The 15,482-nt window shown below is 46.9% G+C and overlaps 1 protein-coding gene across 2 annotated transcripts; it reads right to left on the bottom strand.

Moving 5' to 3' along the window:
* Positions 1–5: 5 nt before the first annotated feature.
* znf106b (zinc finger protein 106b) lies at positions 6–15,478 on the bottom strand. Of its 2 annotated transcripts, XM_034297071.1 has the most exons (20): positions 15,368–15,478; positions 14,263–14,348; positions 13,977–14,038; positions 13,020–13,220; positions 11,743–12,864; positions 10,239–10,581; positions 10,076–10,127; positions 9,523–9,677; positions 8,279–9,414; positions 7,821–7,870; positions 7,538–7,680; positions 6,450–6,584; positions 4,215–4,331; positions 3,914–4,105; positions 3,350–3,412; positions 2,695–2,814; positions 1,994–2,065; positions 1,611–1,682; positions 1,356–1,499; positions 6–1,230 (listed from the first exon to the last, which is right to left on the bottom strand). In XM_034297071.1, exons 1-20 carry the CDS (start codon positions 15,384–15,386, stop codon positions 1,174–1,176), a joined length of 4,341 nt encoding a protein of 1,446 aa, XP_034152962.1. In that variant the 5' UTR covers positions 15,387–15,478; the 3' UTR covers positions 6–1,173. The 2 variants fall into 2 exon arrangements, with proteins under 2 accessions (XP_034152962.1, XP_034152963.1); XM_034297072.1 differs by lacking the exons at positions 11,743–12,864; positions 13,020–13,220.
* Between the last annotated feature and the right edge of the window lie 4 nt (positions 15,479–15,482).

Below are 15,482 nucleotides of genomic sequence, written 5' to 3'. Positions count from 1 at the left end.
TTGTCATAACTTCACACAGTTGTTTTTTCAAAGCTGCCACACAGCCCAAGTACATATTGAAAACCATTTAGAAATGTGTGATCGATAAAAATGTGAGAGATGCTCTTTCGACTACTCACTGGAAAATGGAAATGATAATCATTGGTCAGCCAGAACCCAGTCTGTCATGGTCACATCTCCAGAATAAGCTCTGGTCTAACACGGGAACAGTAAGTCAACATGAATGACAGCTAAATTACTGAAATGTACACGTTAAAAAGTCTCCAGCAAAACTTCTTGCAAAGCAAATGGAAATGATCCTTCCCAACAAAACCAGTCAGTCAAAAACATCTACCTAAAAAAAATGAAATAAAGTCCAAACCAAATTATTTAGAACTGGTTTATGGAACTTTGAGCCATGTACGACCAACACATACCTGGGAATACCAACAGTATACTGAACGTGAAGGTGGGCAGTATCTCCCTAAGACAACGCAAGTTTTGGTGAAACGTAGAACTGGCTGAAATTAAACATTCTGCCTCAAAATGGCCAGACTTAAAAAAAATCTGTTTTCAGAAGCTTGGCATGAAAATTTACTTTTTTGGGGCTAAAATTTATTAACTCCAGATCGCCCATTAACATGATTATTAATACTAAAATAGGGAAAAATAGGGGACTATAGATGTACTTTGGGATTCCATTTACTTTCCTAGGGACAGATGAACTTGTGGATAGCATTGTTATCTCTGCCTTCAGTTTAAAAGGTAGAGGTTACCTCAGGTTTGGTTTGTGCAACCACTAACTATCTTTTGAGCAATTACTGAAAGTATCTGGGAACAGATTGTATGACACCTGTACGCACAGATTTCCAGTCACTGCGTTAATACTAGTCAGCATTGAATTGCAGAACTATCTTCCCCCAAACTGAAAACAGACACAACGACAAGAGTAATTACAAGTTCATTAAATTGCTGGGAAGTAGATCAAGGACTCTGCACAATGAAGCATCTCAGTTCAGGACATTTCTGCATCCCTCCTCACTATGTCTCTCACTGACCCTACAACTCCCAGCTGAAGATCAGACGCTGTAATTCAAATCAAGGAATGTAGCGGTTGGAAGGGCGACACCAAGGAAGCACAAGTCGAGCGTCAGCCGAACCCACCCCCCAGTGTAAGACCTCCAGTCCACCCTGTTATGTCTGCAGCTTGCCGTCCTTCTCTATGTGCGCCTTCATATGTCCAGGCAGGTCCTGTGGAGACGGACAAGACTTGACTGAGACAGTTATCATTACAGCCCCCATGCATATCTCTGATTATTATTTATTGATTTTTATCTGCAAGTCACAAGTATGAGGTAAACCAATCAGGCACTGACCTTACGGTTGTCCCACGCTGCATAGAATGTGTCACAGTTCCTCCAGCGACATTTGAAGTTGCTCCCGTGGGCGGGGCTGTGGTGACAGACCAGGTGTTGCAGGAGATGCTCCCCAACGGCAAAGATCAGCGAGCAACCGTGCCACTGCAGACAAAGGTGAGAAGAATATATTCAGACAGTTTAGGACGCACTATAAAAGTCCTAAAGTGTGTGTGTGTGTGTGTGTTTGTGTGCGTGCGCATGCGCGTCTCTTACCCAGCAGCGGTAGTTCTGCATTAAGTTCAGTTTCACGGCCTTGACAGTTCCGTCGTAGCAGCCAGTGTAGATCTACAACACAGTAGGACAGAAACAGGGTTTGCCTGTTGTTCACAGGAAACTGTACGATGCTTTCACAGTAGCCCCCTTTCTAATGTAGCCCCCTTAGTTAGCAAGTACATCAGAAACTTCATATTCAGCTCCAAATCAGGGGTGCAACACTTGTTTCGCCCACATTTGATCTTCATGGAGGTCCACAGGGCCAAGAGAAGATTGTTTCTTAAACTTCTATCCAGTTTTTACTTCAATTTCAGGCGTTCCCCGTCTAGCTTTTGTGTCACTGATTGTGAGACAGTTAAACGACCAGTTTGAGGAGACCTTACCACGCTCTTATGGATGACCATGCACATCACCATGTCATTGTTGCCACCATACACCTGCAGCCTGTCGTGGGACTGTAGAGAAACACAGGGCGGGGGGGGGGTGTTGCCCTTGAAATCAGGTTTGATTTGACCGAGAGACAGAAACCAACAGATACAGACAGAGTGAGGGTGAAAACCAAGACACAGACAGAAACCCACACAGAGACAGAAACCAAGACACACACAGAGAGACAGACAGACAGACACAGAGAGACAGACAGACAGACAGACAGACAGACACAGAGAGACAGACAGACAGACAGACACACAGACACACAGAGACAGACAGACAGACACAGAGAGACAGACAGACAGACAGACACAGAGAGACAGACAGACAGACAGACAGACAGACAGACAGACAGACAGACACAGACAGACAGACAGACACAGAGAGACAGACAGACACAGAGAGACACAGAGAGACAGACAGACAGACAGACACAGAGAGACAGACAGACAGACAGACACAGAGAGACAGACAGACAGACAGACACAGAGAGACAGACAGACAGACAGACACAGAGAGACAGACAGACAGACAGACAGACACAGAGAGACAGACAGACAGACACAGAGAGACAGAAACCGAGAGAGAGACAGACAGACAAGTGTGTTATGGGTAAAAGTATACATGGTGTAAGGAGTGATTGCAAACCCACCTGTAACTCGTAGACGCGCACCAGCTTGTCCAGGCAGGCCGTCACCATGACCTTCCCCAGAATGGCCAGCGCAGTGACCGCATGGCCGTGACCCTTGTAGATCCGGATCAGCTGACCTGTCTGCGTGCACACACACACACACACACACACAAAAGTTTGTACAGCTACCCTCATGGGGACCCGAAAATAGAAATTGCATGGTCCTTTGACTTAATCTAAACCCTGAACCTAACCATAACCTAAAACCTACCTAACCCTAACCCTAACCTAACCCTTATCCAACACTTATCTAACCCTATACCTAACCCTAACCTCAATAAAGTAACATTAATGCCTAAACTTTACCTAGATGTAATGCCTAACCTTAACCCTAACCTTAACCAACAACGCCTGGATCTTAAAGAAACCCCAATTCTAACTATAAAATAAATTCTCAGTTTGACCCTAAACCCTGAGCCGGAAATTGACTTTTGCCTCATGGGGACTGGCAAAAGGTCCCAATGAGTCAAATATTTTCTTGTTTTACTATACTCATTGGGACATTTGGTCCCCATGAGTTTATTAAGACCTAAAACACACACACACACACACACACACGAAAAGACAGGAGCCAAATAACATCCGCTGGTTGGGTTACTGTGGCAGTGGTACTCACATGGATGTTGTGGGTGTGGACCGATGTGTCACTGGAGCCGCTGAAGACCAAGTCGTTCACCACCTGACAGCAGACGACGGGAAACGAAAGAAGTTTTATTTTACTTGTACGAGGAGAATAAAACCAAGACCAGGGTCTCTTTTTCAGTCGAGCCATGTGTCACGGCAGATATTAAAAAAACATCTGCAAATGAATGACTTATAACGTACATGTTACACTTAAAGAAACAACAAATGTTTGTCCCTTCTGGAAAATGTAATCGCATGCATTTAAATTTAAATTCTATTCTGTGATTACAGACGTTTTATTTCTATAGAAGAATCCAATCGTGATTTTTTTTTACGTAGGTTTTAAAAGATAGGTTATCATCGGAACAAACAGATTATAGATATAATTTACACAGAAGGTGAATGGTAAAGGACCCAGAATTTAACCCTGGGGAATTCCATTGACAACTGCAAAAAAATACATATCTTTTTGGAGTGGTCCCGGGAATCAAACCCACTACCGGGAAGTGCCGTGCTCCACCAACTGACCTGGGCCACACGTGATTGGCTGGCTCACCTTCAAACAGAGGACAGTCTTGCTGTGGCCCTCAAGCGAGCGCAGCAGCAGGCCACTCTTGGCGTCACGCACGCTGATGGTAGTGTCATAGGAGCCCACCAGCAGGATGCGGCGAGCGCCCTCGTTAGAGGTGCCCATGCAGCTCACCCCACGCGGGCCATGGCACGCGAACACATCCAGCTGCCTCAGGGTCTTGCAGCGGCACGAGAGAGGGGGCAGAAAAAGAACTGTGTTAAACAGGCATCCTGACCCACTCTCACTCAACTCTAGGATGTTTTTTCAGGCAGCCGGACACACCCACCTTCAGCTCAAAGCTGACCACGGATCCGTTCGCGAGGCCAACGTACAGAATGTTCCAGCGAATGTGCAGACACAGGACTCGGTCCGGCAGTGAGATCTGCTCAAGGCACTTCTTTGACTGAGGACGGAGGACAGATCCATGAGCATAACAGATATACAGTTGTGTTTAAATGTTTGCATACCCTTGGAGAATTGGTAATGTATACCATTTGAAAAGAAAACATGAGTGAGGCAAAACATGTCTTATTTCTTATGGGATTCACATTCAACTGTAAGTCATAACAGAATGGCACAACAATAAACCAAAACATGGCAACAAAGAACAAAAATGTCTGCATACCCTTAGTTCTTAATACTGTGTATTGCCCACTTTTGCATCAATGACAGCATTCAGTCTTTTGTAATAGTCGTCAATGAGGCCCTGAATTCTTGCAGGTGATATAGTTGCCCATTCGTCTTGGCAAAATGCCTCCAGGTCATGGAAAGTCTTTGGTCGTCTTGCATGAACCGCACGTTTGAGATTTCCCCAGAGTGGCTTGATGATATTAAGGTCACTCCAGAACCTTCCAGAACCACTAGAGGGTCAACTTGGCCTTGTGCTTCGGGTCATTGTCTTGCTGTAAAGTCCAATAGCATCCCATGTGCAGCTTTCGTGCAAAAGAATGCAAATTGTCTGCCAGTATTTTCTGATAACATGCTGCATTCATCTTGCCATCAATTTTCACAAGATTCCCTGTGCCTTTAGAGCTCACACACCCCCAAAACATCAGTGAGCCACCACCATGCTTCACAGTGGGGATGGTATTCTGTTCACTATAGGCCTTGTTGACCCCTCTCCAAACATAGCGCTTATGGTTGTGACCATAAAGCTCTATTTTGGTCTTGTCACTCCAAATTACAGTTTGCCAGAAGCTGTGAGGCGTGTCAAGGCGTTGTCAGACTTAGTATAACCAGGCTTTTTTGTGGCATTGGCGCAGTAAAGGCTTCTTTCTGGCAACTCAACCATGCAGCTCATTTTTGTTCAAGTATCGTCACACTGTACTCCTTGAAACAACCACACTGTCTTTTTCCAGAGCCGCCTGTATTACTTCTTAGGTTACCGGTGGTTTTGTTGTATCCTAACGATTTTTTGGGCAGTTTTGCCTGAAATGTTTCTTGGTCTACCTGACCTTGGTTTGGTATCAAGAGATCCCTGAATGTTCCACTTCTTAATTGATTGAACAGTACTGACTGGCATTTGCAATATCTTTTTATATCCTTTTCCAATATAGTTCCGTTATTTTGTTACGCAGGTCTTTTGACAGTTCTATTCAGCTCCCCATGACTCAATATCTAGCCTGCTCAGTACTCTCATGTGAGAGCTAACAAACTCACTGACAATTTATACACAGACACTAATTGCAATTTAAAAAGCCACAGGTGTGGGAAATTCATCTTTAATTGTCATTTTCACCTGTGTGTGTCACCTTGTGTGTCTGTGACAAGGCCAAACATTCAAGAGTATGTAAACTTTTGATCAAGGCCATTTGGGTGATTTCTGTTATCATTATGATTTAAAAAGGAGCCATTATTTGCATGATCAGTCATTTTCTAAATGAATGCCAAAATGTCAATTTCTGCCAGGGTATGCAAACTCATGAGCACAACTATATAGTGTAGGGACGCAATGGAAAAAGACAGCGGTTTGTTGAATCAAGTATGTTGGTCCAGGCCTACAACACAAATGTGTACTGTTGCGTTCCTCAATGACCAGAGTTGTGAACCACTGGGATAGGAGATGGTACTTGCTGTTAGAACAGCAGTTCCCAGCCTTTACCCTTCCCAGTCCAGGTACAGAGACAGAAACAGAAACATGTATTGAACTACAGTACTAGTTTGTTTTAGCCATCAACTGTTCCATTCCCAATCACACACACACAATTGCAGACATGGAAAAACAAACATTCTCTAGAACAGCTCATTCATTATAATGAACGATATTGACAGAATGCCAACATTAAAGACACAGTCTGCGATTTTTGGAAAACAGTGTGCCTCGTGTCATCAAAACCACTCGCTTTCAAAACGTGGCTGACTGAGGTATGGTAGTTATACTATCCTATATAAATACGATTAATAATGTTATTAAATGATCACTAACATTGTTAAATCGCAAAAGTCTCAGACTGCATCTGTAAGTGGCTCACACGGCCTGCGTTTTCCGGTCTCGGCTGAGGTGGAGGCGCGGTCACGGCACCTTGAGGCTGTAGCAGCGGATGGAGCGGTCACTGGAGCCGGTGTAGAGGCGTGGCGGCAGGCCTGGCAGAGAGGAGACCAGCAGGCAGTTCACCTTGTTGATGTGGCCCTCAAACACCGCCTGGCACACCTTGGTCTGGACACAGTCACACACACACACACACACCTTTAGAGAATGACAGTCCTAATGGATGGGTTGGATCCTTGCATCCACACGTTTGTCTACTGATCCGACAGTCCCCAAGAATTACCACATCCACGCCAAACGGGTGTACTACAAGGCAGGTCTTTTCCAGGCAGCTTTTGCCAAGTGGGGATAAACAAAAGGATTCAAAGGAATGCGGCTCATCTTTCAGCCTTATACCTTTGTATGGAAAGGCTTCTTCTAGAACTATCCAGCCCCGGGGTAATTCAGACAACTACACCCTCCGACTGAGGACCAAAAATCACTTTTCCTCCCACACACAAAGACCGCATGGGTTATTTATGTTAAAAAGACTCCTGAAATATTTCAATACTGAACTATTTTTATACAAAAAAGAGCAGCCATCACATCACATTTTAAATGACATGATGCATTGGAAGGTGAACACAACATCTTTATGACTATACTGTTATTTAATCACCAGCTGCAGGGAAAATGGTGTAAGGCAAATTAAGGAAACTTAAATAAAACACAGTTTTGTCGATTTTACATCACCACCTGATGACTCAGCAAGATAACTCTTCATTTTGAATTTGTCATAAGTGGGGGGGAATATGATATGTAGCCTAAACTGGAATATGAAGCTAACTGAAGCTAGCTAATAAAAAAAAGCACAGGTATATCTGCTCAGTCTGTCAGGCCAGCGGATCCCAGAAGTCTCCTGTGAACCCCTGTCGTTCCATCTATTAGTTGTTTCCAACGGTAGGCTGATCTGAATCACCCGGTCAGCCCTCAAGGAGAGGTTTGAGGACCTGTCATGTTAGAATGCGGCCTATGGTGGAACACGGACCAGACTCAGGGCTCAGTTCCATTCCAATTCAGCATTCATCACTTTTCCTTTACCACTCTGTCTGTCCTCCATGGGTAACTGTTAGAAGACGTACCACTAGGCAGTAGGCTCGCGCCGTGTTGTCCCCTGAACATGTATACAGCAGGCCCCCGTGGATCTGGAGGTCATGGACCGGGCCGGTGTGGCCCTCAAAGCTCCCCAGAGACGGCTCCTGCTCCTTGACCATGTTTCCAGACTCTGTGGGGGGAGGGGGCGTCAAAACAGGCACACAATACACATCACAACCACTGATTAGCCAACAGACAGAAAGCTTGTGCTTAATCTTTAAATTTCAATTAAAATGTAATGGAAGTGAACAAAAGAATCAGTTCCCTTACGTGAGGGCGTACTCTGCTTCTTCACGGTAACCGGGGGCGAACTCTGTTTGCTGGAGAAAAAAAAAAAAACAGAAATCCAGACATAAAAATATGCAGTCGAGAGGCAAGGATTCAAATGAACTGGTGCGAGTGCATACAATACGAAGGGCTAAAATGAAAAAGCTGGAACATTGTGAACACACCCAGCATTTACCAAACTTGTTTGATCCCATTACTGTTATCGGTTCCTTGGTCCTTGGAATCAATGCTGTTGTCATATATTTCTTTAGTAGTTTAACTCGTGGTGACCGAAGAGGGAGGGGACTAACCTGTGGCGACCGAAGAGGGAGGGGACTAACCTGTGGCGACCGAAGAGGGAGGGGACTAACCTGTGGCGACCGAAGAGGGAGGGGACTAACCTGTGGCGACCGAAGAGGGAGGGGACTAACCTGTGGCGACCGAAGAGGGAGGGGACTAACCTGTGGCTGGTGGAGTTCTGTCCGAATTTGTCTTCAGGAACCCTGGCTGTCTGGGAGGAGGAAGTGACAGTTGCTTTCTCCTCAACATCCGAATCATCGATGGCGACAACAGCCAATTCCGATTTCGTCTGGGACTCCACGGTTACGGTCTCGACATAGCAGTCACTGTCTTGTCCGTTGCCGCCTTCGCTCACATCCTCCTCCATAAAGGGATTGCCCCGCCCCCATAACTTTTCGAAAGGGGTGAGGGCGAGCCCCTGCTGATCCTCATCCTCACTGTCCTCGGAGTCGCTGCTGCTGCTGCTGCTGCTGCTGGAACTGGCGGTGGAACTTTGGTCTTCCTGCGTGGACACGGTCTTCCTGGCAGCCTCCTTGCTCCGCGTCTTCTGCCTCTCCGTCAGCCTCCCCTTCAGCTGACTCTCCCGCTGTTTGGCACCGGTCAACATGGAGGGGGCGGAGGTCTCCGCCACCCTCTGATGGCTGACTGGCCCCACGGCGTGTGGAGCAGGTGCCGGTTGGAGCGACGCGGTGGCAGGCTGGATGGGCGCGGGCAGGCGTACGGGAGAAACGGAAGGAGGGTTTACAAGCTGGCGTGGAATGACAGGACTGCATGAGGGGGCGGGGTGGGAAACAGGCTCGTTCTTGACGGGCAGGGTGACTGGCGTATAAGGGGCAGGGCTCAAGACGGGGCCAGGGTTCAAGACGGGGCCAGGGTTCAAGACGGGGCCAGGGTTCAAGACGGGGCCAGGGTTCAAGACGGGGCCAGGGTTCAAGACGGGGCCAGGGTTCAAGACGGGGCCAGGGGGGCCAGGATTCAAGGCGAGGCCAGGGTTCAAGGCAGGGCCAGGGTTCAAGGCGGGGCCAGGGTTCAAGGCGGGGCCAGGGTTCAAGGCGGGGCCAGGGTTCAAGGCGGGGCCAGGGTTCAAGGCGGGGCCGGTGGAGGAGGACGACTGGTAAATTGGGGTCCGACTGAGATAAGGGGAGGAGGGAGGGGGCGGGACACCGAGACTGGGAGTGAGGAGGAGCTGTGGGTGCTGCTGGGTGGTCGTCATGGGCACCGTAACCGTAGCTGCGCCCTGCATCCCCTGAAGGATCTCGATACGCTTGGCCCGCAGAACGCTGATCTCAGCGGAGACCTGAAACACACATGGATGACAGCAATCAATCAATCAATCTGCCGCCACATTCAAAACCCTCCCCAGACACGTCCTCCACACCCCACGGAACACGCCCCCGGGCAGTACCTGCTGTTTGAGCAGCAGGAGGCGCTGCACTTCCGCGTAGGCGGCCTGCAGGGCATTCCGGGCCTGGATCAGGGAGGAGTCCAGGGTTTCCAAGGAGCCACTCAGCTCCTCCTCCCTCAGAGACACGGCCAGCAACTGGTCCACTTGGACGTTGTCTATCAGACATGGGTGGGGGGGGGGGCAGAGATTGAAGTAGGGCTCAAACTGGACGGAACACATTTTAGCATGGACACAGCCGGTCGCCACTTTGAATAAACGGTCAACTAGGTTAAGATCCCGAGTCCAACTGGGTCACCAGGAGGGATCCAAACATGTTATATGAATAAAATAGTCATTTATAAATCTATTCACATACGTGGGATGTACGGACAGAGAAAAGGGTTTGCCTCTATAGTCAAACAACGAGGGGGACATTTCTCAGTTAATATCTCCCAGCGCCACTACAAAACTACTGGAGACAACAATGTATGTATTAAAATGGACATACAACGAAAGGAAGGAGGGCATCCCATACATATACATATATAAAAGTTTTAAAAAACAAGCAACTTACCATTGTTTGACGTAACCTTCTGCTTTTTCCCACTGGGACACAATTCGCTATCCTGAGACCAAGACAAAGCAGAAGGGCAGTGTGAGCTATAGCAGAGGCACGTGTTAAAGTCAACCGGACTCCACCAAAGCATCCGGGTTGTCCACTAGCTCCTCGCGCTCACCATTTTCCGCTTCGTTTTCTTCTTCGTGTTCAACCTGCCCTCTTTAGTGACCACTACTTCACCATACTGCTCCGGCTCCCGTTCAGCCTTCACTAACACGGGGGCCTGGGGTGACCGGATATCCCAGGATGCAGAACCGGGTGACTCCGATCCCAGTGTTTGAGCCCCTGGTGGTAGACCTCTAGCAACTTCCCGGGAAGGCGTGGCTTGCGGAACGGAGGGCGTGGATGGTGCTGCAGGGGCGTGGTCTGGGCACCATTGGAAGCTACCGGTTAGGGGCCAGTCCTCGTCTTCGACCGGTCCCTCTGCGTCGATGGAGGGGTTCACCAGCTCAATGCCAAACCTGCAACATGAAAACAACTGTATAAAGACCAAGCTCTCATGGATCTGCTGATACAGTGAGAGATTTCTTTATCTACTTCCTGTTTCTTTTCTGATTTATATAATCTCTTCCTTATGTGGCTTTTATTTGACTTGTGTGGATCTTTGTTGTTTGTTAATTAAACATTTGGAATTCAATGTGGAGAATGTATAGATACAGCTGGAAAAGGAAGTATCTTTATATGAAGATAGCTTTTATTTAGTTTTAGACAGTAATACAATATAAGAATGAAAAAAAAAAAAATAATAATAATAATAATAATAAGACCCAACCCCTCTAATTAAGAATTTAAAAAAAGTCCAGATTAATATAATTCCTAGCCTCATGCAGCCACCTGATCCCGCCTCTACATTCATCAGTCTGGTCGGGCCGAGATTCAAATCGTTTGGGCATAGGACATTTCCAACGAGTGCTGAGAAAATGTCAACTGGAATGCATTTGGATGACCCTCCAACTGACACCACCGACGATGCCCAGGGCAACGAATCGCAATGTACATCGATCGTCAGAGATCAAACAAGCAGATCAGTAAGCGTGGCTGATTAATAGGTCTGAAAACGAGTATAGCCGTCTTCGTCAAAGACATTTGCACATCAAAGGCACCTTAGCGAGACCCAAGACATCTTGTGAAAAACAAAAACAGCCAATGAGACAATGTTAACGAAAGACTGATTGCATTAGGTTTAACATTAAAAAATAAATTAAAAAAAAACTATTCCAGTTAGTACTCGTTATCACCTAGACCACACCCATAATTCATGAAAGTGCACCAATTGGCCCGGTTGAACGGTAGCCGGCTCCAAACTTAAGCACACTCAGCACGAGCAGACTGACATCCGTTTAACTTTAAATGTAAGCTTGCGGGACCAGACAGCTGTGCGAGGCGACCAGATTCCATCCCTGCAGATGATTGTTAACTTAACATCTGCACATCCTTCACTCAGCACTTCACCTCCACTGGTCCCTCATGCGACAAACTTCGCACATTAATGGCCTGTTCTCCACTCTCTCCAGATCAATGTCCGCAACTATTGACGTTTGGTCGCCCCCAACAATGCCTGCCAAATACACAAGGCTTAACCTGTGTCTAGGAAAACGGTCCAAAATGCTGTCCTTCCTTACCTGGGCTTGCCTTTGACCTTTTCCAGGTTCTTCCGGTTGGCCTCCTCATAGAGCTCACTCCTTTGTGATCCCTTTGTGGGTTTAAGACTAGTGCCAGTCGCGGCCTCCTTCTCCGCCTCTCCTTTCCTTATCCAACGAGCAGCAGTCAGGTTAGGCTCAAGGGTGCCGGTTTTGCTTGTGTCTCGTGTCAAGTTTCTGGGCACAGCCAACCCTCCTCCGGGATCCATGGGCCTGCCACCAGGTCCGTCGGAGGGCGATCCCTCACCACCCTCAGTCAGCCACGAGTTACTACTTCCCTTGGGGAATTGGGTTGATCGTTGTTGAGCTAGGCTTCTGGGAGACCCCTTCTCACCTGAGAATCTGGTGGCGCTGACCTGTGGAGACGTGGAAGCAAGGTTGGAGGATCGCCGGTCTGCAGAGCAGCAGGGCAAAGGAGTAGCCGCCTCTCCATGTTTTGTCCTCTGGGTCTTTGTGGACGGGTTCTCCGGAGGCAGGCTGGTGGTCTGGGTGACGTGGGATGCTCCCGGGGTGTCCCTCATACCCAGGGCCATACGGACCTGACGAAGCATCACGGTAACATCCACACTCCCTATGCGGCCCGACGTTTCTCCGTCACCCCGACCAGAGGGATCTGAGCCGGAGGTTCTGCCAGAAAGAACCTCCCTCGGGTCGACTGAAACGCCTCGGTTTAGAGGTATGTGGGCACTTGTGAAGTCAATATTCTGGGTCTCCACGTGAGTGGGCTTACCGGGTGAGAATGGGTTACTTAACTGGTCAGATTTAGGGCTCTGTGGGCGGCCCGGAGCTCCGCGGTGCATCTGCGGTGTAGCTGGGGGACAGAACCGGAGACCCCCGGATCGCCTGTTCTCTTTGTTCTGTGCCGTATGACCAACGGATGGCGATCCAAATGCGTCCAGCAGGGGTCGCTTCTCTGCCTCGCCATTGGCCTTTTGTTTCTTCGCTTTCTGTTTGGCTTTCTTCCAAGCTTTTTGTTTCTTCTGCTTCGATGTCTTTTGCTTTGAAGTTTCAGGATTGTTCAGCTGTTGAACTATCTGCTTCTCCGGGTTAAGCAGTGCTGCCTTGTTTTGGGTTGGTTTAGACCCCTTCAAATTTATCTTTTTCCTACAACAGGAAATAAACAAAGTGACGGTCAAAATAAGGCCCGGCTTATACGGTCAGCAAGCAAGGCCAATGAATGCGACACAATTCGATTCGACCACGGATGCTAGTAAACACGAAAAATGCATGCTCCCTCCCGGGGGAAACGGAGCGCTCACTCCGTCTTCTGCAGTTCTTTGTTCCTCTGCTTGACCACAGACAGGAGCTCGGCGCCGAGTTCCCGGTCCAGCCACAAGGGCTTGGCCTTCCGCGGCGGGTTCCGCACCCGGTCCCTGTGCGACTGGGTGGATATGTGCTCGCCGTACTCCACCAGACCCTTCGAGAACACTTTGCACAAGCTGCACCAGTGCTGACAGTCGCTGGGAAAGCGGAGAGATGGGACAGTCAGCCAAGTGGTTAGCGCAACAGACCCATCCGTCCCTAGCCTCCGGGCCTCACAATGCATATTTCTCCAAACTTCACAGGGCAGCTATTCTTCATAATAAACGGGATTAAACTTAAAATAAGCTCTTTTAGACGGTGCCGACCACCACAGACTAATAGCGTTTACAGTGACATGACTCGCCCAAACGCTCTTTCTTAGCACACATCTTGCATGGCCTGGTAGTTAGCTGCTAACATTACGCCAGAAGAGAACGCCCTCGCAGCCTTCTGCCCAGAGGAGACAAAACAAATTCAGATTTCATCAAGGAGGAGACAATAAGAAATGTTGCCAAGATATTTCAGTCATGCTCAAACTTTCCTAGATTTGTGGAAAATGTAGGGACTGCTAGGTGTAGCAAATCCAAGGACAGTGTCTGGTAGAAACCACTTCCACTGTACGTTAATAAAGTTAGATATTGTAGACATTTGTGAGGACGGGCTTTGTAGGTAAAAACATTTGAGGAACCATTATGGTAGTCTGAAACATTTACCTTAAAGACATTTGTCTTAAATTGGACTCTCGCACTCCCTTTTTTAAAAGTCAGAACGCTGTCTACACTAGCAATCTGCAAACAATTATACCACTGTTTAGTCTTCCACCTGCCTGGCTCCTGCTTCAATCTTTGTCCTTACGATGGTAACAAGGTCCCTGTTTTCTTTCACAACCTGTACGGCCAAGAAGGGTTGCTCACCTGCCCTTTATTTTCTCAAGTTCCTGGTGGTGTAGAATACCCTGCATATGTTCGTGCACATCCTGTGGGCCAGATAAATAGAAAAAAAATATATAAAAACATGCATTGCTGAACCGCATATCTCTAGACTTGAAAATCAAGAGCATTTTATTCACTTCAGCATGGAATCTCCAAGTGTTGACAATATATCATCGCCATGTAAACAATTCAGATATTGGCTAACTACAAAGCAACAATTTGGAAGGGTTTCAGTAGGAATTGAACTTGTCCAGGGTAAGCATCTCACCTTTTTCTTGTAGCTCTTGCGGCATAATATGCAATAGCCAGAAAAATCTAAGTCGGTTGTTGGTGACTTCTTAGTCGGTGTCATTGCTGGGGGTAGGAAGGATATGCTGCATTTAAAGGATGTTTTAAACTGTCAATAGCTAGTTACCTAATCTACTTAGAAAATGTATACTCCACCCAAGCTAACCATGTCTTTTTTGGTTTTTAAATGGTTTCCTATTAACCACATTTGAACTATTTTTGAGAGAGTTGAGGTTTGTTACGTACTTCCTCTGACTTATGTCCATTATGCTTTCTAAATCAGTAGGTTTTGGAGAAGGCTCATTTGAGTATTAGCATTAGGACTAACTAGACCTCATGAGAAACGCAGGAAGCCCAGCTTGGCATAGAAATAACATGGTCTGTATTCATTCCACCAAACTGTTTTTAAAAATAAAACCAAAACAGGGAGAGACCTAAATGAGTTCGTCCAATTACAAACAGTTGGCAAACAAATGTACAGTAAACATGTCGACAACTATTTCGCAAGTTACGATTACGGACGTTCATAAACAGCGTCGGGATTGTAGTTCATAAGGACCCATCGCCATGCGGCTGGCAACGCTAAACGCTGATATCCTGGGTCATGGGGGAAGGCAACATGCTGTATTGGGTTTTGCGATATCTACTTGTTAGCTAGTTTAATTGCATTTACCATTTTAACTTGTAGCCAAGTCATTTTGCAGGTGTTATTCAGAGCGACTTAGTTACAGTACAGTAACCAGTACGTTTAAAACGTTTTCGTACAGTATTGTTGTATGACCGTGAATCATAGCTATCTACTAAACACAACGCTGTACTCACAAATGAATTTACAAGTAGGCTGAAAGTTAAATATATACAATTCGTATCTTGCCGGTTGTTAATTAACGCTGTCTCATTGCAAACTGTCTGTTAGAGATTAGCCAGCTAGCTGTTTAGTGTTTTAGGTAGTTAGTGTAATGTACTAGCTAACGTTAGCAGGCTACGTGTGCAAAATAGTGGTAAGAACATTCTAGAAGGACTATGGACACATTCGCCATTTTATTGTGTACGTTACATACATTAAAATGAATAACAACACGTACCTCGGTGTCTTTTGTTCATTATTTAATTAAGCAACTCTCACACAGCCAATTCTATTGCCATGCTTGCGGTCCACAAACATCTACCTTTCACGTCATCATAATTGGCCAAATCTTC

The sequence above is a fragment of the Esox lucius genome, chromosome 14, assembly GCF_011004845.1.
Source record: "Esox lucius isolate fEsoLuc1 chromosome 14, fEsoLuc1.pri, whole genome shotgun sequence".
Classification (NCBI taxonomy): Eukaryota; Metazoa; Chordata; class Actinopteri; order Esociformes; family Esocidae; genus Esox; species Esox lucius.
This window is presented reverse-complemented; position numbering and strand designations above follow the sequence as displayed.